This window comes from Agelaius tricolor, unplaced genomic scaffold, assembly GCF_023055355.1.
Source record: "Agelaius tricolor isolate 1412-34295 unplaced genomic scaffold, bAgeTri1.0.p SCAF_22, whole genome shotgun sequence".
In the NCBI taxonomy this organism is placed as follows: domain Eukaryota; kingdom Metazoa; phylum Chordata; class Aves; order Passeriformes; family Icteridae; genus Agelaius; species Agelaius tricolor.
The window spans coordinates 11,002,112-11,029,726 of NW_027269282.1; the positions used below are offsets into that span (position 1 = coordinate 11,002,112).

Consider the following 27,615-nt stretch of genomic DNA (forward strand, 5'->3'; position numbering starts at 1 on the left):
CAAGGGTGATGTGATTAAAAGTAATTGTTACTGTTAATTATCTAAAAGCCCATTTGGTACTGGCCTCTGGGGTAGAAAACCACGAGAATGTAGAAGAGAAGGGAGCTCAGACCTGAGGAGTTCACACTCACAAGCTACAGGTGGCTAAAGCTTGGTTTTGGAGATGTGAGAGGTGGTGAACTGGGAAAAAAATCTGGTATATGTGAGACTACAAATACTTCTCTTTGAGTTGTTGGGTCTGCAGGAGCTGAGAATGTAAATTGCAGCATTGAAATGAATCTGTGAGCTACAAGATGTTTTCAAATCTCATCAGTTTCACATGTATGTACACAAGAACCTACAAACACACACGCATGTGGAAGGGCACATACTCATGGATTAGTTCCAGCACTCTGAAGTTGGTCCGTTTCCCAGCTCAGGCATTAAAATTCAGCCCAAGTGCTGTCTTTAAATTGCTTTGATGCTAGGTGGGTTTCAACCCTGACCTGTCCTGATGGCAAGTGATGGCTGTAACAAGCTGTGGATCAATATTCATAGCGGGTGTCCTGCACTGATAACACTATCCAAGACAGTGTTCACTATCGCTGCAGACAGCTGAGATATTGTGCCATTAGTAATGTTGTTTTAAATAACCTGATCCATTTCTGAGTCTATTTAATGAATTTCACAGTTTAGATATTATCTTTAGGGAGAAGCCAGAGGCTATTCCAGAAGCGGTGATGCAAATCAATGCTGCCAAGGCTCCTCTGCTTTCCTTAAAACAAAATGGACTATAATTCCACCACAGCTCCTTATACATTCTGGGAGTCGTGCCATGCTATTGATGACATTAGCAACGAGAAGATATTTGGGAGAAAACAATACTATCCGTAAAGCTGGAACACAGCTGATAACATCTTATCTGCGATTGTAAAATTCTTTACACGATGACTCAGTGGTTGGGTTTTTTTTCTTGATTGTCATATGAACCACAGAATGGTTTGGGTTGGAAGGGGTGTTAAAAACCATCCAATTTCACTGCACTGCCATGGGTGGGGATGCCACCCACTAGGACAGGTTTGGGTTGGAAGGGGCGTTAAAACTCATCTAATTTCACTGCACTTCCATGAGTGGTGATGCCACCCGCTAGGGCAGGTTTGGGTTGGAAGGGGGGTTAAAAACCATCCAATTTCACTGCACTGCCATGGGTGGTGATGCCACCCACTAGGGCAGGTTGCCCCGCATCCAGGCCGGCCGTGACCGCTTCCAGCGCTGTGGCAGCGGCAGCTCCAGCGCGCTGCGCCCCGCGGCGGGGCGGGCTCGGGGCGGAGCGGAGCCGGGACTGCATTTCCCGGCAGCGCCGCGGCGGGAGCGGCCATGGCGGAGCGGGGCCGGGGCTGGGCCCGGGCCGTGCGGGGGCTGCTGCTCGATGTCAGCGGGGTTCTCTACGACAGCGGCGCCGGCGGCGGCGTCCCCATCGCGGGCTCGGTCGAGGCCGTGCGCAGGTGGGTGGGTGGGGGGCGGCCGGGCAGAGGGGACAGAGCGCGGGGCCGGGGACACGGCGCGGTCACCGCCTGGGGATGGTGCGGGTCCAGCCCCCGCTGTGCTGTGTGAGTGCCGCACGGGAGTCGGGAGCTTTCGGGGGCAGCTCGGTGCTTTTGGGGGTCATTTTAGGGAAGGGAGCCCGCAGAGCCTGGGGTGATGGGGAGGAGAGTCCGGGCGGTGCGGCGGGCACAACCTCCTGTGCGTGCTGGTGTCACCGCACTGGCACTGTGCAGGACATCTGGCACTGGTTCTGTGTGTGCTGGTGTCACCGCACTGGCACTGTGCAGGACATCTGGCACTGGTTCTGTGTGTGCTGGTGTCACCGCACGTGTGGCAGGAGCTGGCACTGTGCAGGACACTGTCCCCCGTGTTCTGTGTGTGCTGGTGTCACTGCACGTGTGGCAGGAGCTGGCACTGTGCAGGACACTGTCCCCCGTGTTCTGTGTGTGCTGGTGTCACCGCTCGTGTGGCAGGAGCTGGCACTGTGCAGGACACTGTCCCCCGTGTTCTGTGTGTGCTGGTGTCACCGCTCGTGTGGCAGGAGCTGGCACTGTGCAGGACACTGTCCCCCGTGTTCTGTGTGTGCTGGTGTCACCGCTCGTGTGGCAGGAGCTGGCACTGTGCAGGACACTGTCCCCCGTGTTCTGTGTGTGCTGGTGTCACCGCTCGTGTGGCAGGAGCTGGCACTGTGCAGGACACTGTCCCCCGTGTTCTGTGTTTTCTGGTATCACTGCACGTGTGGCAGGAACTGGCAGTGTGTGGGAGATCCACCACTGTCCCCTGGTAATGGTTTTTCAGATATTGCCCACGCTGGTGTGTCTGTAAATTGATTAACTCTGCTGTCAAATCAGCTGGAACTTGCAACCCTGCAGTGGAGAGTTTCCGTGCTGGGGTTAATGATTGCCCAGCTTGGAAGTGACTCAAAAGCAAAGTGTGGTCTTGGTGAGTTACTCCCAGTGCCCACAGGTAGGGAATTCCTTCACTTTTAGCTGGGTGATGCTGTCCTGGTAACACGAGCTAAGTAACTTTAACTTAACTAACTTTAACTACTTAGGTTGACTTGCCAGTGTGTCTATATCAGCCCTGCTTGACCAGAGGAGCAGGATGGGGCCAGGGGAGAGCAGTGGTCACAGGGACAGCTTTGTTTAAACACAGATATTGATTGTGTGGCTGTGGATTTCCAGAAGAGCCTTTTGGCTCTCTGTGATGTTTCATTTACCCACTGTGGAGAATCCTGATCTGTTTCACCTGGCAAGTGCTGGATGGGACCTGGAGCAAGCTGGGGTAGTGGAATGTGTCCTTGTCCATTTCAGGAGATTGGAACTTCAGTGTTCCTTCCAACCCAAACCATTCTGTGATTCTGTGGTGCTGCATGTACCCCACTTGTAATGTTTCAAATGTCTAAATTCTGTGAAACACTGACAGCACTGCTTGGTGAGCACCTCTGCAGCTTCTGCCCTCTGGGGCCACTCAGTACAGACACACTTGGGACAAGTGCATTATTGAGCAGGAAGAAATATTGAATTCAGTAAAATTACTGATATGAGGTTAGTTAAATATGTGCCTAAATGTTGGTGGAACCACCATGGAAAGGCAGAACTGGAGAAGATCCAAATTTGGCGTTAATAACAGAACTCTTTGCTGTTTGCTTTTTTTTTCCCCATAATTATGTGTTTGTTCATATTTCTTGAAAAACATGTAGGATGCATAGAAGATGTTATCAGATGGATCAGTGCTGTCAGAGAGCAATATTTGAAGCAAGTTTAAGCCTTACTGAGGCTCTTGGCCAGTTTTTGGTGCTTCCCTGGCCAGAAGAAGTTGCAGGTGCCAGGACATCCGAGGGGAGAGCAGCATTCCCAGGAAATTCAATGAAAACTAGGCAGAGGGAGAAGTTATGTCTATTGAAATCCTGTGGCCTGTGGTTCTTTCAGGGTATTGTGCATGTGCAGAGCACAGCCTGGGACAGCCCAGACCATAGCCAAGGCCTCCAGGCACAGCCAAACCAAGCATGAATAACAACAACTGCATAAATACTGTTAGAGATCAGATCATTCCTTTAGAAACCAGGACACGTTCAGTATTACCTGTGTTGTGGTTCACCAGATGCTTTTGACGTTGTTTTTTTGCTCTTAAATTTTAAACTTCATCTTTTGTCAAGTTGCAGGCTGTTATTTAATAACCTTTGTCACTGCATTTGCTGAAACCTCCTGCATGGAGGCAACTTAAACTGCAGTCTAGCTTACAGTAATGTCAGAAATATGCTGATGAAACAGCAGTAAAACTCTGGCCTTGGGCTAAATGTAGGAAAATTTTCTCTGGAAATCCTGGGAATGTCTAAGCCCTTTTTGCCTGTTAGTGACAGGAAGCCCTCAGCAGCTAATCTGACCTGTCTGGAAGGGCTGCAGGGGTCTTTGAGGAGGGTTTGGAGATGCAATCCAGCAAAAGGCTCTGGAATGCTGTGCAGGGAAAGCTGATCTCATTTGGGCAGGATTTGGTGAGCAGTGTTCATAGCTGTAGGAACTGGCAACAGCAGAATGGAAAAGGGCCAGGAAGGGAAAAAAACCCCCACCAAACCACTTTGTTCAGGTCATTCAATATAAGTGGTGAAGAATAATCATTTTCCTTGGGTAAAGTCAAGTAGCCTTATTTATCTGCTTATTAGGTTAGTAATTGTTCTGGCTCACACCATTTAAACTCTTTATTGACTCATTATCCCATTGCCAGTTGCTCATTAATATTTGTGTCTGTGTCACAGTACAGCTGGGTGGTTTCAAGCAGATGGATCAAAGCTAAAAAGAGCTCTTTGTAATGAATTCCTTTTTTTAAAATCAATTAAAGAGCCATAATTGCAGATAGCAAGGAACCTTATAACTATGTCAAATTGCTGTGGTCCTCTGCTAAAGGAGCTTTATAACATCTTTTAGTGCATATATATGCCCAACAGAAACCTTAAATCCCATTTTGATAAGTCAGAGTACAGATAAGGGCTCTTACAACAGGACAGCTGACCTGTTCTTTTCAGACTGTCGTGCTACATCACCTCCCCATTACAGCAATTAACTTAGTGTAACAACATATAGTACACTCCAATAAAAATGATAAATAAACATACTAATTTGTCATTGCTTTCATGTGACTGAAGCTGTCCTGCCCTCCTAAAACTACATTTTCTGCATTATTTCTCTTGTTTTCAGCTGAATTCTGCTGTGCAGTTATGTGAGTTAGTGTTTGTGAGAGCAGCAGCCTAATTTGTGCCGGCAGAATTTGGCCTGGGTTCTATTTGTGATGGCTGCTTCCCTCTTGTTTGTTTGTTTTTAGCCATCAGTACAGGGAGATGGAGCAGAAACATGGCCAGAGAAGCTGATGGACACTGGAACACCCTGAGCAAGGTGACATTCACTGCTGTAGAGACCATTCCTGAGCAAGGCATCAATAATTGGTATAACCCGTGGTGATACACGAAGTGTTAACAGCTGGGATTGCTTTGTTTATTGCTGGTGTACCTGCAGCCCTGATAAATCTCACCTGTGAAATACTGAAGGACTCAGTGTGCACTGAGAGGGGATTGATGAGTTGCAGGCTGAGAAAGTGAACCACAGGAGTGTTTGTTGAGCAGAGCTTGTGTCCTGTGCTCAAGGGATAAGGTGAATCTGGGTCCTTGCTACTCATCCAGACTGTGGCAGCCAGGCACCTGTGTGCCAAAGGGTGTTGGCACCCCTGGAGCCAGGAACGTCTCTAAATTCACCAGGGACTGTTGTTGTTATCTTCAGGTGGGGATATTTCAGCAGTGGATGGCTAAAAAAGCCAAAAGTGGCTCGATGAGGTAATTTATCCCTTTAAAACTTTTAAGACACAATGTTTCTTGGAGGTTTAACTCACTCTGGCATATCTTTGTCGTTGTTTTGAAAAAGTTACATAAACCCCACCCATCTCTTCCCGGGGTGCGCAGTTCCCTGGCAGATGCTTTGGAGCGGATCAGAAAGCCCACGGGTGAGATCAGAAGGGCCATCGGTGACTTAAAGGCTTCTCCTGGAGCCAGCCCTAGCAGAGCCTCAGTGCCGTGCTGTTATTGTCCTAATCGATTTACACAGCATTGACACGAGGTGAGCTAGCTGCTTTTTATCTTACAAATAGCAGGGAGCTGCTCCCTTACAAGACAGAAGGTGGTTAAACACCCATAAAAGATGCTCAGCCTGTGCTCTGGCATTTGCATTTACGGCCGTGTGCTGATAGTGTGTCCATTAGCATATCCATATGAAAAGCACACAGGAGCTGGAGGTTTACAACATCCTGTTGTTGGGCTGGGGTGGTGCATCTGTTAGCACAGCTTTCCACAGAGCCCTTGAAAAGGGACAGCGGAAATCTGGGGAGCAGGGAGGCTGGGGAGCAGCTGGACGCTCCTGCTAAAATAAAATACCTGGAGAGTCTAACAAGAAGGAGATTGTGAGGAGAACAAATGGAACTGGGACTGTAAAGCAATTCAGGGTGTGGGGGTTCAGAGGAGTTGGGAGCTCACAAAGAGCCTTTTGGAAGTCTGTGTGCCATGAGGAGTAGGAAATCTTTGTTGTCACAGCAGAGAATGTGGCTTAGCACGGGCTGTGCAGATGTTCAGAGTTCCCAGGCTTGCTGTGCCTTCGGGACATTTGATAGAAAAGGAGTTGTTCCTCCTGGAAAGAGACCTTCAAATAAAGTATACAGACCCTTGTGTAAATATCTGTTAATTTTTGTACTTGACTCTCTTTGCACTTTCTGCCCAAAGGAGCCCGGTGCCCCAGGTGTCACTGCCCTCCTGAAGCTGCAGACACACCAAAAATGGAGCATTCTGTATTGCCATGTGGCTGTTCCCTGGCAGGGCCAGAAGGGGATCCAGGAATTGATGCTCAGCTGCACTCCAGTCTGTAACATTAGCTGTGGTCTCAGTTTTCTGGCAGCAGTGGCTGTTCCTAACCCATACTTGCTGTCCTAATCAGCAGTGTTCATTATTTCTTTATAAAGATTGGTGTCCCTGAAGTTGTGGGTGCTCCCCTGCTTTGTGCACAAATTGCATGAGTAAGTGCTTGCATTTTTGGAGTTTACACATCCTTAACCTTCAGGGTCTCAGAAACAGAATTCCTTCTTTACAAACAGGTGCTTTTTGTGTACAAAGTGAGAATTCAACCCTGTCAAAGATAACTTGGTTTTGAGTGAATTTTTAATGGAGTAATTAGCAGCTTCATAGAATCATAGAATAGTTTGGGTTGGAAGCAACCTTAAAGATCATGTGCCCTCCTTTTTGTACAGAATAAAAGCTATTGGGGTATCATTCACTCTGTTGTCCATAAAAACATTTTGCTCAATGCAATTAAATATATCCCAGACCTGTTCATGCTAACTGAATCCCAAAAATCTGATTTTTTTTCTTGGCAGTTCCCAAAGTGGAGATTTACCAGCTACTTAAGGTCTGCCAGAGTTTACTTATTGAACCACTTGCAGTGTGGTTAAAGTCTTTTAGGTGTAATACATTAAGCTGATTTGGTAATCTGCAGCCTTAAATGCATCTTGTTACTGAACTTAATGGACTAGAGAGATTTTTCTTGTGTTCTGCTTTGTGCTTCCTTTCTGCAAGATCCTTTCAGAAGCATGTGTTATTTTTATTAAATACTGAATTCTAGATTTCACTGTTGTGGCATATTGCTGCCTACAAATCTATTGTCTTCCCTGCTGTTCGGGGAGGTGGATTATGATTTATGGTGTTGGATAATTTGTGCAGTAATTCTGGTATCCAGCTGTATTCAATGGCCTTTGTAGAGAATTCAGGACAAGATGGACTTAGTGTTTGTTTCAGTGTTAAAACTTCCAGGATTTCCAGTTTAAACTTCCAGGATTTCTTTCCACCTTTGAAAAATTCTAAATTATCAAAACACCTAAATTAAGGCATTGATGGGCGTTTAAATTTTGCTTTGAGCTAGTGATTTTTTTTCAGTTTTTACTGTCAAACACTACCTCAGAGTGGTGTTTCCAGAGTTTTTTCTCTTATAACTGTACCCTTCCTTTTGTCACCCTTGCCCACCCTTAAGTAACACTGGCCTCTTCTTGTGGCTCCTTCATGTGTGCCTATTAATCTGCTTTTATTCATGTGCAAAGCTAATGCCCTCCTATTTTTTTAATCCCTTTTGCAATCCCTCCTTTGGATTGCCTCCAAATGATCCCCTTCTATATTTAGAGAGAGGTGAGCCATCTGGGGCTGCAGAGGAAATTGTGCTGGGGAGATGGGAGATGGCAGATGTAGGGATGAGTCTCAGGAATGCAGGAGGGACTGGGGCCAAAAAGTGCCATGTGTAAGGATTTGTCAGGGCTACGTGGAGCAGAAAGTTGGATCCCCAGAGAACCAGGGCTTTAATGAGCCTGGCTGTACTCAGGACCCATGACAGGACATCAGTGAAGGGAAACAAGAGGTCAGGGGGCAAAAGTGGCATCAGAGAAGATGTGACAGCAAGATTGAAGCAGTTTGGATGTGCTGTGATGGCAGAAATCAGAGAAATGGAAAGTTTTGGCCACTGGGAGAGAGAAGGGAAACCCTGGAGTTTAATCCACAGTCCTCTGATTCCAGTGCACCCACCAGGTTAAAAAATACCAGGGAATTCAGTGTTTCCATGGAATTAGGAGAGACTTGAACCATGTAAGGATGGGCAAAGGCACTCATGGCCTCCTTCAGGCTTCTGAAATGATGACTTTGCTGGAATGGCAGGAATACAGATTTGCAGAGAAAATACAGCACATTTTTACCAAAAAGACACCTTTTAAGCAGAGCAAATGTGCTCTGCTCCCAACCAGGCATTTCCACAGCTGGACCCCACAAGGGGTTATTGCTATGAGCCAGTGCTGAGCCACAAAACCCTTTTGGATCCTCAGGTGTGTGTGTGGTGCTCCCAGGGAGGTTCTCCTGGGAAAAACCTGCAAGATCAGGAGAGGTTTTAGCTGGAGCCTCCAGCACCCTTGCAGAGGGCACTGACATTACCCCTGCCCAGGTGGGAGGATGGTGTTGCTGCACAAGTCCTGCTTTTCCTTTGTGGTTTGGTTACAGGTGCTGTTGATTCCCTGTGTTTCAGACAAGGTATCAGAGTGCTGGGAGGTTTACACTGAAGCACTCTCATATTTGTCCACTGGTGCAAAAGAGTCAAATAGCAAAAGTGCTCAGCATGCTTTCTTTTAAATTAAAAAAAAAAAAAACAAAACAAAAAACCCAAAGCACTCTGAAAAACCAAAAGCAGGATAAAAAGCCAATTCTGGAAATCTCTTGTAGCACATTTCCAAACCCCTTTGAAGTTGTTGTTGGACAGTCTCCAAGCTCAGGTTTGTTGCCTGTTCCAGGGTTTTGCTTTCTGCCCCACTGCCTGCCCATCTGCACAGGACCTCTGGCTGTGGGCTGCACTTTCCTATTCCCATCTTAGAAAAAATCTTCACTGCAAAAGACAGTGGGAAAAGATGGGAAATCTGAAGTTTACCCTTATACCTTTTTTTTAGTTGCTCCAGCCATGTGCAGGATAATGTGAATTTAAGTTTGATGACTCCCAGTCTGAATTCCAGGACCATTGCTTTTCCTACTGGTGTCACAACCTTTACATCACCTGAAAGAGCAGATTTTGTGTTTTATGTGCCCAAAGGCTGCCCATAAAGGTTGGCAAGGGCGGCTGGCTAAGTCTGCACAAGGTCAGCGAGGATGTCCAATAATTGTCCTAACACTTTACCTGTTATGGAGCAATAATGAGAGTTTTTTTTCATTATTTTCGGGTGAGTGAGCCTGGCAGATGCTGACAGCCAGCAGATGTGTAAAGTTCGAGGTGATTTGTAAGGGACCGGCTCATCTGACGCATGGTAATTGCACTGGGGGACATTGTCACTCAGCCCCGTGTCCTGCTCCAGCACAATGAGGTAAAGGTCAGTTCACAGAGCTGCTCAGGGCTGCAGTTAAACCCCTCACATCCACTTCTCCCCTGGGCAGGTGCTCAGGGCTGGGTGGGTGCCCCAGGTGTACATTTGGGGATCATTTGGGTGGCCAAGTGGTTATTTGGATCTGGAGCGGGCTTAAATCCCTCCTCTGGTAAGGCTGGTGTGGGAGCTCAGTGCTCACTTTTAATTTGGGGCTTGGAAGGGTTTGTGTGGTAGCTTAGTGCTCACTTTTAATTTGGGGCTTGGAAGGGTTTGTGTGGTAGCTCAGTGCTCACCTCTCCACTTTTAATTTGGGGCTTGGAAGTTGTGGTTTTTTTTGTGACTTTTTCCTTCAGTGCCTGCGTGCTGTGGCAGCTCCCTGGCAGAGCAGGCACTGGCAGCAGTGACACACAGCTGGAGGGGACAGTGGCCTCTCCATCTGCTCCCTGCTGCCATCTCTGTTCTGCCATCCCCTCCAAGAAGGGCTCTGACAATTCTTTTGGCACTTTAGCTGAGTTTGGCCTTTGTCACAGCCTGGAGGGTCAGGGGCTGCTCTGCCTCGCTCAGGTGAAGCTCCCCTGTTCCTGCTCTTGGGCATTAGGAGTGGTGTGAGCAGTGATGATGGAAATTGGTGGATTTGGTGGAAAAAGTGGATTTGTCTGATGCTGAGCCTGCTGCTGGCCCCAAACAGTGAGGGAGAGGCAGCCTGGGGATGCCCACAGGTACCTGGGCCATGCAATGCCCTAATCAGCATTGATTTTCCTGCTGTTTGAGTGGGATCTTTATCACAGCCATGAGGTGTGGAAGTCAGCTGAAGGCCTGATTGACTGGGTTTCCTGGGTGTGCCTGTGCTTCTGTAATGGACCTGCTGATAAATCTGTAATACTCTGAGATCTAGATAAAATGTGTGTCGTGTATTTCATCTCCTGCTGCCTCATTCTTCTGCTCTTGCAGGTACCTAATCCCTTGCTCTTTATCTCCTAAGACATCACATTACAAATCTTGTTCTTTATTCTTCTCCTGACATCCCCACACTTGCCAGCAGTGGGAATTGCAGTGCCTTGCTTTGCTGGGAGTGTGAGCAGTGGGTCAGTTCAGAGGCTGGAGGTTTCCCTGGAAGCTTTGCAGCCCTGTAGGCTCACTGAGCACAGCATCACACCTGTGAGACACAGACCAAGCCACTTCTTTTAGTCTCTCCACATTCAAAACCTGTCAGGCTAGGGAAACTGAATGAGAGTGTTGCTGTGAACATGATTTGAGGCAGGTTTTCCCCCATGCAGAGCTGTTGGTAAAAGCTCTCCCTAATTCTTGAAGCTGTGAGTTAACAGTTGTTGGCTGGCCTGCAGGCTCTGCTCACCATCCCTGTGCTGAACATCCAGGGGTGGATCATCCCAGTGTGTGTGATACTGAATGTGCAGGTGAGTGTGACTGCTCTGTGCAGGATTTGGCAGAGTTTACAGGGCTCTTTTCATGCTAATTGGGAAGGAAAAGGTGACTTTTCATTGGAAAGATACTTTTGTAGAAATAAGTCTTCTCTAGAGTTTTGTGGATTTTTGTTTCATTTAGTGTTCCAGGATATTTTTAAAAGTCCTTTTCATGTGTCACCAGAGGACTCCTGTTTTTTTGCCCAGCTTGGCCTAACTCTTTGTAGACCTGATCCTGAGCATTTCCTGAGCTCATTTGTTGGGGTGGTAATTGCTGGTGGCCCTGAAGGCATGAAGCAGTCTGGGATGTGCCCAGACTCCTCCTGCTCTGCTCAGTCCTTTCAGAAGTCTCACTCTGGTTTCCATCCAAAATGCTGAGAAAAAAAGTGAAGTTTGTAATACAGGAAAGCTGAATCTGTGCTTTCACTGAGCTGACCTGTGAGGGTGCTGGTTTGTCTGTGCAGCTCTGTGGCTGGTGTTGTCCCTGGACTCATTACACTGACCTTTAGGAAGAGAAAAAGCAGATTCTAATCCAAAAGGAGTTTGCTTCCAGTCAGTTGTGAATCATGGAATTTTTTTTCCCTAAGAGGGTGCATTTAGAATAATTTTTTTTCACCCATAGCACACTCTATTAAAGTTTGTTGTGTATCCAAATTACACTGCTTTGCTTTTTAACTCCAGCTGAAACCGTGTCTCAAATAACAGATGTGGAATATTGTCATCCCACTGTCACACCAATTGTTCATTGTTCTGAGAAGGTCACATCATAATTCATTAACAATAATTATTCCCTGGGTACCACCTGCACTTCTTCACTCAGTTGCTTCATTAACTTGAGAGTGAATCTCACATTCAGTGCTCCAATCAATGAAGATATATTTATAATGTACAAGTGGATGCTATTAGTTACAATATATTAACTGCCTAATTTAAAAGAGAAAAGCTAGCTTTATGAAGGGCAATTAACCACTAAGTGTAATTGATAATTCACATATCTATGATTAGGAAAGACAAATAATAAGAAAGAAATGAATCACCAGCATTATTAAAGAAGACACTGGTGTGTAGTTTTGATGAGCAGAAGGGGCTCTCTGGATCAGAACCAGATTTCCAAGAATCCTTTGATGGAAAGTTCATCATCAGATCTGTTGTCTGGAGGTGGCTTTGGTGTTTGCACCATCCAATTGAGATCATCTTCCCTGCAAAATGGACCCAGCATGTTTTGTTGTCTTGAGAATCAGTGCAAGGACTTCCTTAATAGAAAAGGTTTTTTTTGTTTTATTACAAAAAAAAGTCATAATATTTTATAAGAATTTATAAGCCTGGTTCCAGACTTACCTAAGTATTGAATCTGTATGTGCTTAGGTCCTCAAAGATGATTTTGCACAAATTCACATGAAAACTGACAAAGTAGGCATTTTCATGTATTAGAGGAGCTGAGTGACAGTCCCTTAGGCAAATGTTTATTTTTTATTGATTGTGGTACATTTTCAATGCTTCTGATTTCCTGTGGCCACTTTGAAGTACGTTGGCTCTCCAAACAGCTGACAGCTCATCCTTGGGGAAGAGGCTTTTTGGGGACATGCACAGCAGGTCCCCAGCTTGGGACACAAAGCTGCTCAGAGGCAGAGAGCTTGCAGGGGATTCACAGAATCACAGAATGGTTTGGGCTGGAAGGGACCTTAAAGACCCCATTCCACCCCCTGCCATGGCAGGGACTCCTTCCACTGTCCCAGGCTGCTCCAAGCCCTGCCCAGCCTGGCCTTGGATGCTGCAGGAATGGGGCAACAACACAAGTTTTGCAGAGTGCCAGCCTACAGGAGCCATGTCCTTGGCTCTGGACACTTGTGGCTGTGTTTTCTCCCCCCGAGAAGCCAACTACCTGTAAACATTTATTAATGAATCAGTTAAAGTGCCAGATTTTTTGGGATTATTCACCAAGTTACAGCACAGGTGTTTTATGAGAGATTTAATGAAAAATGTGGCTGGATCCACCCCAGTGTTGATAAAACATCACTGAGCTAACTGGCAGCTGCAGTGCTCAGAGTCAGGAATTTGGGTGCATCTGGTCACAGCAGAGGATCCTGCTCCTGGTTTGGAATATCATCTTCATCTTCTTAGCAAATTCACAGAATGAGCAGGTTGGAAGAGACCTTCAAGATCATCAAGTCCAACCCATCCCAAACAGCTCAACTCAACCCTGGCACCCACTGCCACATCCAGGCTTTGTTATACACATCCAGGGATGATATCCTTCTCCTGGGAGTAGAAATTGCGGGGTGTGGAGGTTCAGGGACATCACACCATAACCAATATGATCCAGTGAAGCCAAATTTATTATCCCTAGAAAAACTATATTTATAATGAGTCTCTACTGTCCATGTGTCTCTAGCTAATACATGATTGGTTAATCCTAGCTGTTCATGTGTCTAAATTAGAATGCTGATTGGATCACCTAATTTTTCACATGTCTTGCTGTGGTTGTCTGGCCCACCCATGGCTCACTTTTTTCTTACTTTCCCAAGCTCACTGACAAACTTGCTGAGTCCTGATGACTCTTCTTGTATCTCTTTCAAGGATATACCGACCCTATTTCTGAATATGTCCATTATTCATTGTTTGTGAACGTGTCCATTGTCCATTATTACAAGCAGGCTGGATTGTGCATCGGCTGAATATGGCCATTGTCTTGCAAAAAACTCTCAACAAGAAATCATCTCTCTGTGGCTCTGGGCAAACCAGGAAAGCCAAAAAGTTCCCAAACACATCCAGGGATGGGGACTCCCCCACCTCCCTGGGCAGCCATTCCAGAACTTTATCCCCCTTTCTGTGAAAAACTTTTCCCTAATATCCAACCTGTATTTCCCTTGAGCCTGACTCTTGTCTCATTTCCTTCACCTGCTTACCCCCCTCTGCTGCCTTCCCTCCCTCCACAGGATCAAAGCCTCAGGGCTGAAGCTGCAGCTGTGCACCAACGAAACCCAGGCGACGCGGCAGAGTTTTGTGAGGAAGCTGCGGGCCCTGGGCTTCGACATCTCGGTGGCCCAGGTGACAGCGCCGGCGCCGGCCGCCTGCCACCTCCTGAGGGAGCGCGGCCTGAGGCCACACCTGCTGGTGCACCACGGTGGGACACCCTGGGGACACCCTGGGGACACACGGACGGAGGGAGGGGAGGGCTCTGTTGTCCTCTTTGTTTTGGGATGCATGAGTAGGTGTCTGAAGAGTTGGTTCAGACCAAGATTTATTTATTTTTTCGTGCGTTGTCGTGAGCAAAGGGAAGCACGAATCCGGGGATTTGTTGCTTGTCACAGACATATTTTATGAAAAATGCTCTTGCCAGGGTATTTTCTGCTGAGAAGCTTCAGCTTCTCCATGTTTTGCTGCTTTGGAACGTGATTTGGAGAATTGTTTACCCAACATGTGAAGCTGTTTTTACTTGATGACCAATGACAGCCACCTGTGTCAAGGCTGTGAGCAGTCACAAGATTCCATTCCATTCTTTTCCTTTGCTGGCCTTCTGAGGTCTCCTTTCTCTTTTCTTTTAGTATAGACTTAGTATATAATTTTATTTTAATATAATATAATGCAACACCATGCAACATAACCATAACATAACCATAACATAACCATAACATAACCATAACATAACCATAACATAACCATAACATAACCATAACATAACCATAACATAACCATAACATAACCATAACATAACCACATAAAACATAATATAATATATATCATAAAATAATAAATCAGCCTTCTGAAACATGGAGTCAAGATTCTGATCTCTTCCCTCGTCCTGGGACCCCTGCAAACACCACCACAAGTCGCTTCCATGGGATCTGAAATCGATGAGGTGTTGGAACCCTGGGTGCTGAGAATTTCAGGCGTTCTGTGCTGGCAGGCACTGACCCTCAAGAGAGGACTGCATTTGACCTGAGGCTGTGGAGAAGGCTTCCAAAATGGAATGATAAAACTGGGGTTGTGTTGTGGTGTCACTCACTTGGGGACACCAATTGTTGGTGGTCACCAATTGGGGTTTTATTAATTGTTGTGGTGGGTCCCAGGATGAGGCGAGAGATGAGGATTGACTCCAAGTTCTCAGAAGGCTGATTTATATTTTATGATATTATATTAAAAGAAAATTATATACTGAAACTATACTAAAGAATGAGAAAGGAGACATCAGAAAGCTAAACAAGAATGATAATAAAAAACCCATGACAGTCAGTCCAACACAGCTGGCTGTGATTGGCCATTAATTAAAAACAACTCACATGCTGGCTAAACAATTCTCCAAATCACTTTCCAGAGCAGCAAAACATGGAGAAGCTGAAGCTTCCCAGCTTCCCAGGTGAAGAAATCCTGGCAAAGGGATTTTTCATAAAATATGACAGTGACAGGATTGTGGGTGGGGAGTTTGAATAGAAGTGTGTAATATCACATGGTGGGAAACTTGGAGTTTAAGGTTTTAGAATATAGTAACATGTCTAAAGCAAGATGGAGGTTTTAGGGTAGAGGCTGCTCCTTCTTCACCTTCTTCTCCACGGGTTTGGGTGGTTTTGTGTAATTGGATAAAAAAGTCTGCATTGCGGGTATGGGTAATTAGTTATTAGGTTAAAAGTAAAAATAATTTAGGTGTCATTTCTTAATGAGACAGTTTATCCTTAAGAGGCCTTAGAGAGAGATACAGCTCCAGTTTTAGTTTGTTGGAGTGAAGTGCTATAGAACTCAGGGTTTGTGAGACTGTAACGTAGATAAGAACTAATAAACATCTGAGTGCCAACAAGAAATACTGTCCCGTGCATTTAATCCTGACCGTAGCAGAAAAAAGAAGCAAAGAATCCACAGTGAGGAATTTGTGATTTTTTTCATTTTTTTGTTTTTTCCTCCTTCTGTAGATCTTGTCCCTGAATTTGCTGAGATTGATAAGACAAACCCAAACTGTGTGGTTCTTGGAGATGCAGCAGAAAACTTCACCTACGCAAACCTGAACGAGGCTTTCCGACTTCTGATTGGGATGGAGAAGCCTGTTTTGCTCTCCCTTGGAAAAGGGTGAGTTAAGCTCTGGTTTTTTCCTCAAGTCTCTGCATTTTTTAATAATTCCTTTAATGGAGGCCAGAAATCAGCGTGGGCACTCCCAGTACCAACTTTTCAGTTTTTAGTCTGTGTGCCTGGGCTGAGAGCCTGATCTGATCAGGTGCCTGTCAATGAAGAGGACTTGTGGTACTTCAAGAGAGCCTCAAAGCCTCATAGGAATCATGGAGAGTTTGGATTTTGATGTGTGTGACCCCCAAGTGAGTGAGAATTTAGTATCTCAGAGGTGAGAACTGTTGGTTTAACTGCTGCCTGTATCTATGTGTTTCTCTCTGAACTGAATATAAATGATTTTTCATAGTGAAGGAAACCCAAACTTTCCACAGGCCATGCTTGGATAAAGAGCTGTTGGTGTAGGTTTGTGATGCAGTTTGGTGCTTTTGAAGTGGCAGATCAATTGTTTTGGTAGTTTTAATGTCAGACAGCATTTTTAACTATTCTCTGTCCATTAAGGGTAAATTTTGACCTCCTGTTTTCACACACAGGAAAAAATTCAGTCAGGGAGTTGGAATGTTTTCCTGAAAATAATTCATTCTGAGATTTTTGTAACAGGACGTTATTAATTCCTGTGCTGAATAATGACAAATCCCAACAGGAGCAACAGGAGTTATTCTTATCTGTTGTGTGATGCATGGGTTTAAAAGAGACTGTGCATGTTTATCTTGTGGAAAGTGCAGTGACAACTTTGCTCAGTGGTTCAATAGACTGTAATGGGCATGAAAACCCTTCTTAGTTTGTGGGTTATTGATCCAGCTGGGTAGAACTTATCAGTGGGAAGGAGCAGTTAAATTCATTGTGCTGCCCTACCTGACACTCTAATCCTCCAACAGGGCTGAAAAATCCTTACTGTTTCTCAGAAGGATAAGGAGAAAATGTTGAGCCAACAGGAGACTGGCTAATGTACATGAAATAATCAAATTTGGTGTTATGTAATACCATATTTCAAATTAAATGTAGAATCAACCTTTTCTTAGGAACTGTATTGTCATCAATGCAAAAATTCTTTGTACCCTGTGCATGAAAAAGTATTTATTTGGTCGTTCATTGATAGAAACAGCTCTTTTTATTACTTCTTTGAAATATTACTTTTTATTAAAAAATAAAGATTTTGGGATATTCAGAGCTCAGTTTTCACCAAGAGCATATTGTATTTTAATGGCTGATTGTTGAGCTAATGTGAATACAAGTTCTCTGGTGAGTTCTCTGACTCAAAGGAGGGAGATTCTGAATTATGAGAACTGTTCTCCTGACTGGAGAAGCCTCATGGATGCCAAGGGCCATCTACAAAACCCAGCTTCATTTTCAGCCTGCAGAACCAGCACAGCTGGGTGGGCCTTAGCAAGGTGCCTGCCCTGGGCCAGTAAGGTTGGTTTTGGTAGAAGTTTTAGTGCATTCCATAGAAAACAAAAGTGTCAGAGTCACTGAAGCAGAATGCCCTGCTCCTGGAAATGGAGTGATTTACATTTAGCATCTGTTTTGGGCTGAGAGTGGGAATTGGCTTTGTAATTTCTTCTGTCATGGCACTGTCAGAAAATTAAGCTGTTTACGCCAGACTATGGAAGGTTAATGGCTGTTCCAGCAAAGGTCAAGTGGTCATTTTAAAGGAAGGCTATGCTGAATAATCGAAAATGGCAGAAGGATAAGGCATAAAATCTCAGCTGACTGCTCATCCTAGCTTTTTTCCTGTCATACAGAAACCTGTCTTTGCTCTGCCCAGAGCTTGGAAGACCTGCATGAATGTGAACTGCTGTTCCAGAAAAACTCTCTTGTGGTGGTGTTCACAGGGGTCTGAGGATGAGGGAAGAGACAAGGATCTGACTCCATGTTTCAGAAGGCTGATTTATTATTTTATGATATATATTATATTAAAACTATACTAAAAGAGTAGAAGAAAGGATTTCATCAGAAGGCTAGCTAAGAATAGAAAAAGAAAGAATGATAACAAAGGCTTGTGACTGATGGAGACAGTCCAGACAGCTGGACTGTGATTGGCCATTAATTAAAAACAACCACATGAGACCAATCCCAGATCCACCTGTTGCACACCACAGCAGCAGATAACCATTGTTTACATTTTGTTCCTGAGGCCTCTCAGCTTCTCAGCAGAAAAAATCCTAAGGAAAGGATTTTTCAGAAAATATCATGGCTACACTCTCTAAAGACGCCTTCTAATTCCATCAGCTTCATGGCCATGGGAGCATTTTTAAAAGGATCAAAATTCAGCTTGGAGGGCTTTTAGTTGTGATAAACAGGATTTCCTGGTGTGGGAGGCTGAGGCAGCAGTGATGGTCCTGTCTGGGCTCTCCTTGCAGGCACACTGAGGAGGGGTCACAGCTGCTGGCTGGGGCCAGCCCTCATCTTTGACCTGCCAGGGCTCTGTGTCACTGTGCAGTGATGCACAGCCCAGCCCATCCTGGGCTAAGCACCCTGAAATCCCTTTCAAGCAGTGAAGTTGTTCCCAGGTGGGCATCTGGGATCCTTTCCCTGAGCATTGCGCGGTCCTGAGCCTGTCCTTCCCTTAACTCCTGGTATTAAACCAAGGCCTGGGATTTTCTGATTACTTGACTTTTTATGCAGCCATATGGACATCCATAAAGGCCCAGAAATAATAAAATGTGGTTTCTTTGTCTTTAACTGCCAGCATTTTCATTTCATGGGAACTTTATCACTTTCATTTCCAGACGCTACTATAAAGAAACTGATGGGCTGAAACTTGATGTTGGAGCATATATGAAGGCATTGGAGGTATTTTATAGCTGGAATTGTGCTTACTCACCCTGTGCACCTTGTTGAAAGAGTAACTGGCATCAATAGGGTCATCTTCTGTAATTACTCACCTTGGTGGAGGGAGTTTCCACACATTGAAACTCATTTGCTGCATTCTAAAGATGGGTGGATTAATTGCTTTTCTGCCTTTGTTGGTTTTTTGTTTGGTTTTTTTTTTTGGTTTTTTTTTTGTTTGTTTGTTTGTGTTTTTTTGTTTTTTTTTTTTGTTTGTTTTGGTTGTTTTTTTGGTTTTGTTTTTTTTTTGTTTGTTTTTTTTTGTTTGTTTTTTTTTGTTTAAATTTGTTTTACTTAAACCATGAACATTTTTCTTTGTGGTACCTTTATTGCAAGTGAGGCCCTTGAAAGGAGGAGTCAGACAAGAAAAAAGGGGAATATTGTGTGCAAGATATCCAGGAAAACCTGAAGGTCCATGTTATCTGTTAGGCTTTTGTCTAGGAACAAGCAAGAAACTATTTTTTTCAGCATAGCACTGATACTTAGTTGCAGGAAAATGTAACTTGTAAAATCTACTTTTTCAAGTGTAACTTTTCAAAACCTGGATGTGAAATTTGATTTTTCACTTGAACCATTAAAATTATGCCAGGTGGTCTAAGAAATCCTTTATATCTTTTAAAGGCTCTCAAGTACTTTTGATGGTTTTATATAAAGAATATTTGTTATGTCTCTAAGGGTGATGTTCCTAACAAAATGAGCAGTACTGGAACTGAGTTTGAAGATTACTCAATGATGGAGAATGTGAAAGATTTGTACCTTGAGGTGTTTCAAGAGCATTTTCTCTCCTGCCAGAAAACTTTAAACACTTCTGTTCTCCGAATTCTCTGATCTTCACCTTCACCTGCTAATCCATTGTGTTATTTAAGGGTAAAAATCAATAATCACAAAGGTTTTATGACTGGAGTTATGGAGTTGAACAAATCCTTTGCCAATCAGCATTTTTTGTGTTTCTCTCTCTTTTTTTCCCCCCAGTATGCTTGTGATATCCAGGCTGAGGTGGTGGGGAAACCATCAAAAAGGTTTTTTGAGTCAGCCCTGGCAGAACTGGGAGTTCCAGCAGAGCAGGTAAGGTTGAGGTGCCATGCCCAGGGGCTGTGCCAGATATTTGTGCCCACTTTTGCTTTTTTCCTGCTTTGCTGTAGCTTTGAAAAGTCACAGAAGAGGCTGAAGGAGAATGGGACCAGGACTCAATGCCTGGAGAGGCAAAAGAGGTGCCCTCATGCCTGGCAGTCTGCTTGGTGGCTGCAGGGTGATGGAATTGATCCCAAAATGTCCTTTATTTCCTGTGCTATCACACTGACTACCTTTTTTTAGTACGAGAAAAAAGCAGAAGAAAAAATATTTTATAATTTTGGTGAATAGGATGCGCTGGCTGACCCCAAAACCCCCTCCTGTATTCCTGGCTTTGCAGAAACATGCTGTGCTTCCTCAGCACAGCCCATTTTCCCCTCTCTGTAGTTGTTCCCATCTCCTCTTTATTGATTTGTTGTTCTGTCACACAGGACATAAGGATGAGTATGAGAAGCCTCACAAACAGCAGTGAATTACAGCACAATAATTCCATCAGGGGGGTTTGGGTGACATTATAAACAACAGGAGGGAAGTTTGGGGTGGCTTGTAGGTCCCTGGAGCCTGGAGATAAAATTATGGCCCTGTAATTCAGTATGTGCTTGGGTTTTGCTTTATTACAGAGTGGGGAGATGGAAAAGACCTAGTGGGCCATCTAATCCATCTCCTTCCCCATGCAGGAATGTTCCCTGCTCCACAGTTATTAATGTTTTGTCCACAGTAGTTTTCAGAGAGCCAAAGAACTGTCAGTGCCCTGGGGATGGTGTTCAGCCCAGTGGGTCTTGGGGGAAGGCAGCTTTTCCTGAGATTTATCAGGATATTTCCCTTTTCAACTGCATCTCCTTATTTCTAGTTTTACTCTAGTTAACGACCAAAATAACATCCTGGACATTTTCTTCATCCAGTTGTGTCTAGACCTGCTATCATTGCAGGAGGTTTTTTTTTGCTAAAACTGTGGTTTAGTTCTGCTGCTTCCCTCCATTCAATCCCCCTCCTTTTTTCTGTGCTCCCTCCAGTCTGTCCATACCTTCCCAGGCATTAGATAGCCCAGTCTGGGCTGTCCCTGGAATACCCCAGGTGCAGAGCTCCTGTCTCTGCTCCTTGCCCCAGGAAACAAACCTGATGTGATGCATCACCAGGCTGGCAAAGCTGCTCCCATAGGGTGAGCCCTGGGGAGGGGTTCCCATCAGCTTCAGGAGTGTTTGTGTTGGGTACAGAAAAGCAGGAATAGTCCCCAGAAGAGACTATTTCCTCCTTCTCTGCTGTTTGCCATGTCTGCTGCTCGTGCCTAACGAGCAGAGTTTTGGCTTTCCATCATTGTTTCTAGTGGTAAATGCCATAAATCTGTTGTACTGATATATCTAGTTTGTAGGTATAGTATTTTATATTTAGAGAGTTTGGAAGTGAAGGGAGTGTGCTCCTAAGCAAGGAGGAGTGCAGCAGCCACCACTGGATGAAGGCACCAGTCACTCCATGCTTTCCACCATGGAAACAATCATCCACACTGCTGGAGGTAAAGCCTGCATCATGATTCACACATGTGTAGGAGGAACAAATTCCAAACAAGCAAACTGCCTTAATTCTGGCATCTTTTCCTAATGTTTGAGTGCTTGACCTTGTGACTTTAATGTACTTTTGGAGAAGGATTTGCAGGTTGGGTTAGTTTGTGGTACACAGTAATAAAACCTCATTATTTTCAGTTTAAAATCTCAGTATAGTCCCTTCAGTAAGTTCCTGTAATGCACTGCATTACATTTAAATCTTTCTCCTGGATGAATTCTGCATTTGTAGGAACATGACAGGGGCTGGTTTTACTTTCCTTTGCTTTTACAAAATGTTTATTCTGATAATTTATTCCACCTGTGGAATGCATTTAATCCATACCATCATTAAACCATTTTAGATGAGCTGTGCTTTTGAAAACATGCTACAATTTTCTTTTACTTGGCTCTTAATGAAAAATACCTTTTTAATAAAGCTGTCTCACCACAGTAATTTGAGACAGTGGCAATTCTGAAATTCCTCAAGCTGCTTTAATCAATAAAGTTATCACCAGTCATTTCCCTTGATAACTGCTTCTTACTGAGACCCTGACTCTGCCTTCTGCTGCTGAGATGTTTTCAGCCTGCACTTAGAATAAGAGGAACTCCCTGAAGTCCAATTTTCATTTTAACCTTTCCTCAATGGCCTAGAAATAACAGATTGCCAGTATTACTTTAATAGTTGAAAATTGAAACCTCTTAGAGGTAACCAGACCTATCTTACAATTCAGTGCTATGACAAAGAATAACACATCTTAAAGGTTACTGAAATGCCTAATTCATGTGTTTTAAGGCAGCTGTTAACAGTGGATGATTTTTACAGCTTTACAATAAAACCTAAATAATGTTAAGGTTCTGATAGTTTTATACAATCATAAAAAGTTCTCTCTGTAGCAAATTATCCTGCTTTAATGGGAGTTATGGCAGGTCATACTGGAGTCCATAAACTCCTGGTAGTTAAGCAATTCCCATTGCTGCCACCTGCAAGCCTCGGGTGGGAGTCAGTGGTGCATGAGAGCAGAGAGAGGTGACCCAGGGGTGGCACAGGGCACCTGCTCCTGGGCCAGCATCCCCTCCTTGCCCACCAGCCCAACGGGGCAGCATCTTCCATCCCAAAATAAAAGCGCCCAAGGGAAGTTTGAGGCTTCAATCCAGCTGAAATCTCAGTGGGAATGTCTGGCCCCGCGCTTTTGGGGTTCTGAGATAGAAACAAAATTAACAGTAATGTGGGAACCTGCAGCCTGGGATAGTGTTCCTTGGGTGAGGAGAACAGGGAGAAAAGTAAATGTGTTGTATTTCTGGTGTAAAGGGGTTTGGTGCATCAAGGTGTGGTGTGTAAACTTTATTTCCTCATGGTCCTAGCACATTTAACTTAAGGTTATTAAATCTCTAGCAAAAATTCTGTTCAGGCATAAATATGCCTGACTCTAGAAGCATTCTCTGGGCTAAATATTCTGGTGGAGTTAGCACACTGCCTTCTGTGCATCTCTCTTTGCATCCTGCATGAGCTCCAGCCTCCAAAATCCCCCATCTGAGGGCTGGCTCAATCAGGGTATTCTCATCTTTCTACCTCCTTCATTTCCTGACTCTGTAATTCCTTTTCTGATCAGACATTTTCCTGTGACCAGTAATGAATGCTGAAACTCTGTTTGTGGACAAAACCTACCCGAGGCTCCCACTCACCACCCCAACAGCATCTCTAAAAGATTTATTGGTTTTGGCTGCTCAGGGTCTGTGGCACAGGCAGCACCAGTGGCACTGCTGACTGTGGGGATTATATTTTGCATTTCCAGCCCAAATTCCTGGGGGTTGTGTTGATCTCCTCTGTTCTCCCTGCCCCTCTGGGCTGAGTCTGGTGGAGCCCTTTGAGAGCAGTGTTTTCCCTCAGCTTTGGCACATGTGCTTTATTTGCTGTGCCTGTGCAGCCACACACCACTTCTCAGCATCTTAGGGAAATTGGAATTACACCCAGAGACTCACTGCATTTTTTTTCTCCTTCTTTTTAGTTAATTTGTAGCCAATATAAAAAAAAGTAACTTTTGCAGAAGGATTGAACAGATTAATGGTGTGATCCCTGTGTAAAATGTGAACACGAATGGAGATCTTTCAATTCCAGCTTTCAGTGGCTATGTGACCTTTCAGTTTTATATCTTTCTCTCTCTTCTTACCATATTGCAGTCAGAGAGGAAGTTAAACCCAGGTTTGACAGGTAGAGTTTTTTTATTTCCCTTGACAGCGCACCTTCTGACCTCTATCTTCTTGCCAATGATTTTTTAAATCCTAAATGATTTTGGAATAATTGCTCCTCCTTTAGTGATTATTGCCCTTCACTGATAGTAAATCTGTGAAATCCCTGGGGGCTGGAGCACATTTTTGTATGCGTGTGCCACAAGCTGGCCTGGACAGGCATCGCTGCTCCGCTGCAGCTGCACTTCCAGAGCTGCCAGAGTCTTGCAGGAAAACTTCCCTGGATGGGGTCACATACAGCCCTGCTGAGCAGGAGAGGGCTTGGCTGGAGAGGCTGCCCTGCTCTGCCCTTTTTTGTCACAGGAAATTCTTCTCAGGGTTATTAGGACTGAAATTGCCTTTACCTCCCACATGTTGGGATCTGGGCTGAGCGAGGGCATGAGGCGGTGCAGGTCTGATCCCCCTCAGCCTCAGGGAGGTGTTGGAAGGAATTCTGTAAGAAAAAGGAATTACAATCTCTTAAAGCCAGTGGTTGAGAGTGATTAAATATCCTGGAGCAGCTTGGGGGGCATTGGTAATGGTGCTTGGCTGGGAATGGTGTTGCCAGGTTCTTGCAGCTCTCCATGCAACAGTGGAATTATTCTCTATTTCTTATCCACATTTAAATGCTTTATTTCCTAATCACTTAAATCTAACCCATCATTTTCTCTCATTTCATGCTGAATTGCTGGTTTGGAAGAGCACTAAGGAAAGGTGAACTATCTACAGGAGAAGCTGTCCCCAAATTTACATGTTTGTAGCTCAGTTTGGTTTATGAATCCTCTCAGAAAATTTAGGTATATCCTGAGATTTCCTTTACAGGCAATGTAATACGTGGGAGAAGATCCTGTTGCAATTAGAGAATTCATAAAAATAGCTCTGCAGGTTTAGTATTTTTATTCTTCAAGCAAAACAGAGCTGGGGAAGGGATGGAAATTCAGGCAGGAATGTCTGGAGCTGGAAGGTACCATGGTTGTGAAAGCCAGGCAGTTAAATTTATGAAGCAAAAGGTTGATTTAAAAGATGAAAATAAAATAATTAAAGATGCAGCTAACTCTGTATTAGACGAAATTCAACTTTAATGGAAAAGGTGAAAAAATCTGATTGATAAACCACTTTACAGACTTTTAAATATGTGCCTCCCCAGTTTTAGGTGCTGCCTCTGTTCTCTGCAGAATAATCCAGAACACCTTTGGGAGGTGCAAAGCTGATTTTTTGGATCATTAATGGAAAATTGCTGTTTTGTGTATATGCTGGGTTTTGTTGAAACTATAAAATGACATTCCCCCAGTCATTTTAAATTTGAAGAATAGAATAAATACAGTAATTTGTAATGCAGGATGATAAGCACTTGAAACTTTGGTGATGTGAAAGTCAACAGAAAGGACCCCTTGGCTGATGCACTCTGATCCAATAAATATCTTTAACAGAGGCAGCAAGGTGCTCTGTGCACTCTTTTTATTAAGCACCAGACAAATCTTAGCACAACCAGTTACTTTTTTGGTAATCCACTCACTTTTGTTGATTAATATTGGCATACACTGAAACTGGTGGTAACACAAACAGTGCCAGGCCTGTACGCATTGTGTCCTTCTGTGCAAAAATGAATAAATTCCATTTTGCAGTGATTTCCTGAATTTCTGTATCAACCTGAGAACAGGTTGGGATCAGGCTCTCAGTGATTACAAGCTTAAGCTTTTGACCAGCCTGTAGAACACCAGATTTAAGAAGTTAAGCTTAATTTAAGCTGCTTGGAGCGTAGCAGGAATGGATTGTTAGGAAGAGAAGAGGCCTAACTTCATAAAACTCACCATTTTCTTTCAACTGTGCCCCAAATCCCTTTGATTTCTGTGATTGATTACAAACTGTACAGGTGTGTGCAGTGCCAGTTCACTGCTGGAGGAGCTCTGGCATGAATTTCCCTCAGGGCAGGATGACTTTTAATCAATACGGTGACAATATTATCGTGTTTAATTTGTCCAGTGGCAGCATTAGACCTCAGATCAGGCTGTTTGTTATGCCAGGGGAGGGTGACAGATGGCAGAAATGAACTTTTCCTGTATTTCACTGCCCTGACAGGCCATCATGATCGGGGATGACATTGTGAATGATGTCGGGGGAGCCCAGCAGTGCGGGATGAGAGCGCTGCAGGTGCGGACGGGCAAGTACAGGTCAGTGCTCACCCTGCTCCTCCAGAGCAGAGCCTCAAGGCCAGGCTTTGTCCCTGCCTTTTCTCCATCCTTTCCCCTTGCTCTCAATGTAGGTTTGCTTTTGTTGCCTGCCCAAGCAGCACAGACTTGGGTGGATGCTGATATTTTCTTGTAGGAAAACGCTGCGTGAAAGCGGCCGGAAGGGGAGGACAGTCTGTCTTTGATCTTTTGAAGAAATACTTTCTGCTAAATTCCTGCTGTATTTTTTTCATCACAGCACATAGAACTGGTGTATTTCCTGGGGTTTGCTTATTTTTTTTCCTGCTGCTGCTTGAAAGTGTTGTACACTTGATATAAGACATGTCTGAAAGCCATGGCAGGGTTGGGATTATAAAATTAGACTGTTGACTCAGCCATCCCTGTGGGTCATTCCTCTCTCACAGCTTTAGGAAGGGCTCCATATGCCTGCCCTTCCCTCCAGACACACATTCAGCACTGAGGTGTCTGAAACACAAGAGCTGCTTCCCCAGCTCTCGCCTTGCCAGAGTGCAGGGTCCTGTAGGGTCACCCATGGCTCCAAAAGCAAACCTGTCCTTGTGCAGCTGTGCCCATGATCTGTGCTCTCACTGAGCTGTCACAAGGCCAGCTGCTGAGGGGGCACAGAGTGCACCTCTAAACAGGACATGACCAGTGCTGAGCAGGTTGGGTTTGAGGGCAGCTCAAGGTGGCTCCAAATGCAGTGCAGAGATCTGTCCCTCCATTTGACATTCTGATCCCAGCACCAAAATCTCATTTTAATCATCTCCCCTTCCCCAGAACCATGCCTCCTTGTGGTATGGTTCAGCCACAACCTTTGCCATCTGATGTCATTTGTATTTTCAGTTTTTCTTCACTTTCAAATACTGAGACTGTGAAAGAAGGATGCTCCTTTGGGGAGGGACATCAGCCACAACCTTTGCCATCTGATGTCATTTGTATTTTCAGTTTTTCTTCACTTTCAAATACTGAGACTGTAAAAGAAGGATGCTCCTTTGGGGAGGGACATCACATGACAATTATGCTTGCCTAAACTATATGAAAAGTTATTCTGCTTGTTTTCAAATCAATCTGTTCCTCAATTTTCCTTTTTAGTTTGTGTAAGGTGATAAAATAGTACCCTGTGCCTTAATTCTAATGGACCAGTAAGTGATGGTTTCTGAAGAAAAAAAGTCAGGTACAAGTGTATTGTATTTTATATTATTTTAGGATAGTACATCTGAAAATGAGATATGTATCTGAATAAAGCTTGGGAAATCCCAAAGATTAAAAAATTAATTATATAGTTTCTGATTTGGGGATTATTTCTCTGTAATCTTTGTGGTCCCAGGAGCTGGACTTGATGATCCATGCAGGTACCTTCCAACTCAGGACTTTCTATGGCTCTAACCCCATGAGGTTCCTAATGGAGAAAATAAGGATTCAGTGGTTGATTTTATGCTTCTATTAATGGGATTACTTTGCAAATCCCCATTTTGTTGCTACACAGATCCAGGTGCCAGCAAAGAGGGTATCTTTGCACACAAAGGTGAATTAGGTCTTTTCTGCTGACCAGACCTCTCCTGTTCCATGCTTTGCCTATCATGAAATGTGCCATGAAGTGGTGATGTTGCATCCGCCCTGCTCAGGCAGCTGACACAAACTCTGTGTACACAAACACACATAAAGATGTGTCATCATATGCTAGAGAGGCATTTTCTTGTGTCAAGGTTGAGTCCTGGATTCACAGCTGAAAGGGAGTAGCTGGCTGTCCTGGATGGGGAGCAAGGATGGTGTTTCCTGTTCCAGTGTGGGGTCGGTGCTTTCTCACTCAGGCACTGTTGCAGAGCAGTCAAACGCAGATGAGTGCCTCTCTCA

General features: G+C 44.5%; 1 protein-coding gene across 4 annotated transcripts in view; it reads left to right on the forward strand.

Annotated features, from left to right (window-relative positions):
* The first annotated feature begins 1,319 nt into the window (after nucleotides 1-1,319).
* The window catches only part of LHPP (phospholysine phosphohistidine inorganic pyrophosphate phosphatase), a 76,956-nt gene continuing 50,660 nt past the window's right edge, over nucleotides 1,320-27,615 (forward strand). The window contains exons 1-6 of one of the 4 annotated variants that reach the window (XM_071446485.1): nucleotides 1,324-1,484; nucleotides 13,793-13,980; nucleotides 15,761-15,914; nucleotides 18,638-18,701; nucleotides 19,710-19,802; nucleotides 25,652-25,743. In XM_071446485.1, coding sequence (XP_071302586.1) covers nucleotides 1,357-1,484; nucleotides 13,793-13,980; nucleotides 15,761-15,914; nucleotides 18,638-18,701; nucleotides 19,710-19,802; nucleotides 25,652-25,743 — 719 coding nt within the window. In that variant the 5' untranslated portion in view covers nucleotides 1,324-1,356. Of the gene's footprint in view, nucleotides 1,485-13,792; nucleotides 13,981-15,760; nucleotides 15,915-18,637; nucleotides 18,702-19,709; nucleotides 19,803-25,651; nucleotides 25,744-27,615 lie in introns of all 4 variants that reach the window. The other 3 variants (XM_071446487.1, XM_071446486.1, XM_071446489.1) reach the window with 3 other exon arrangements.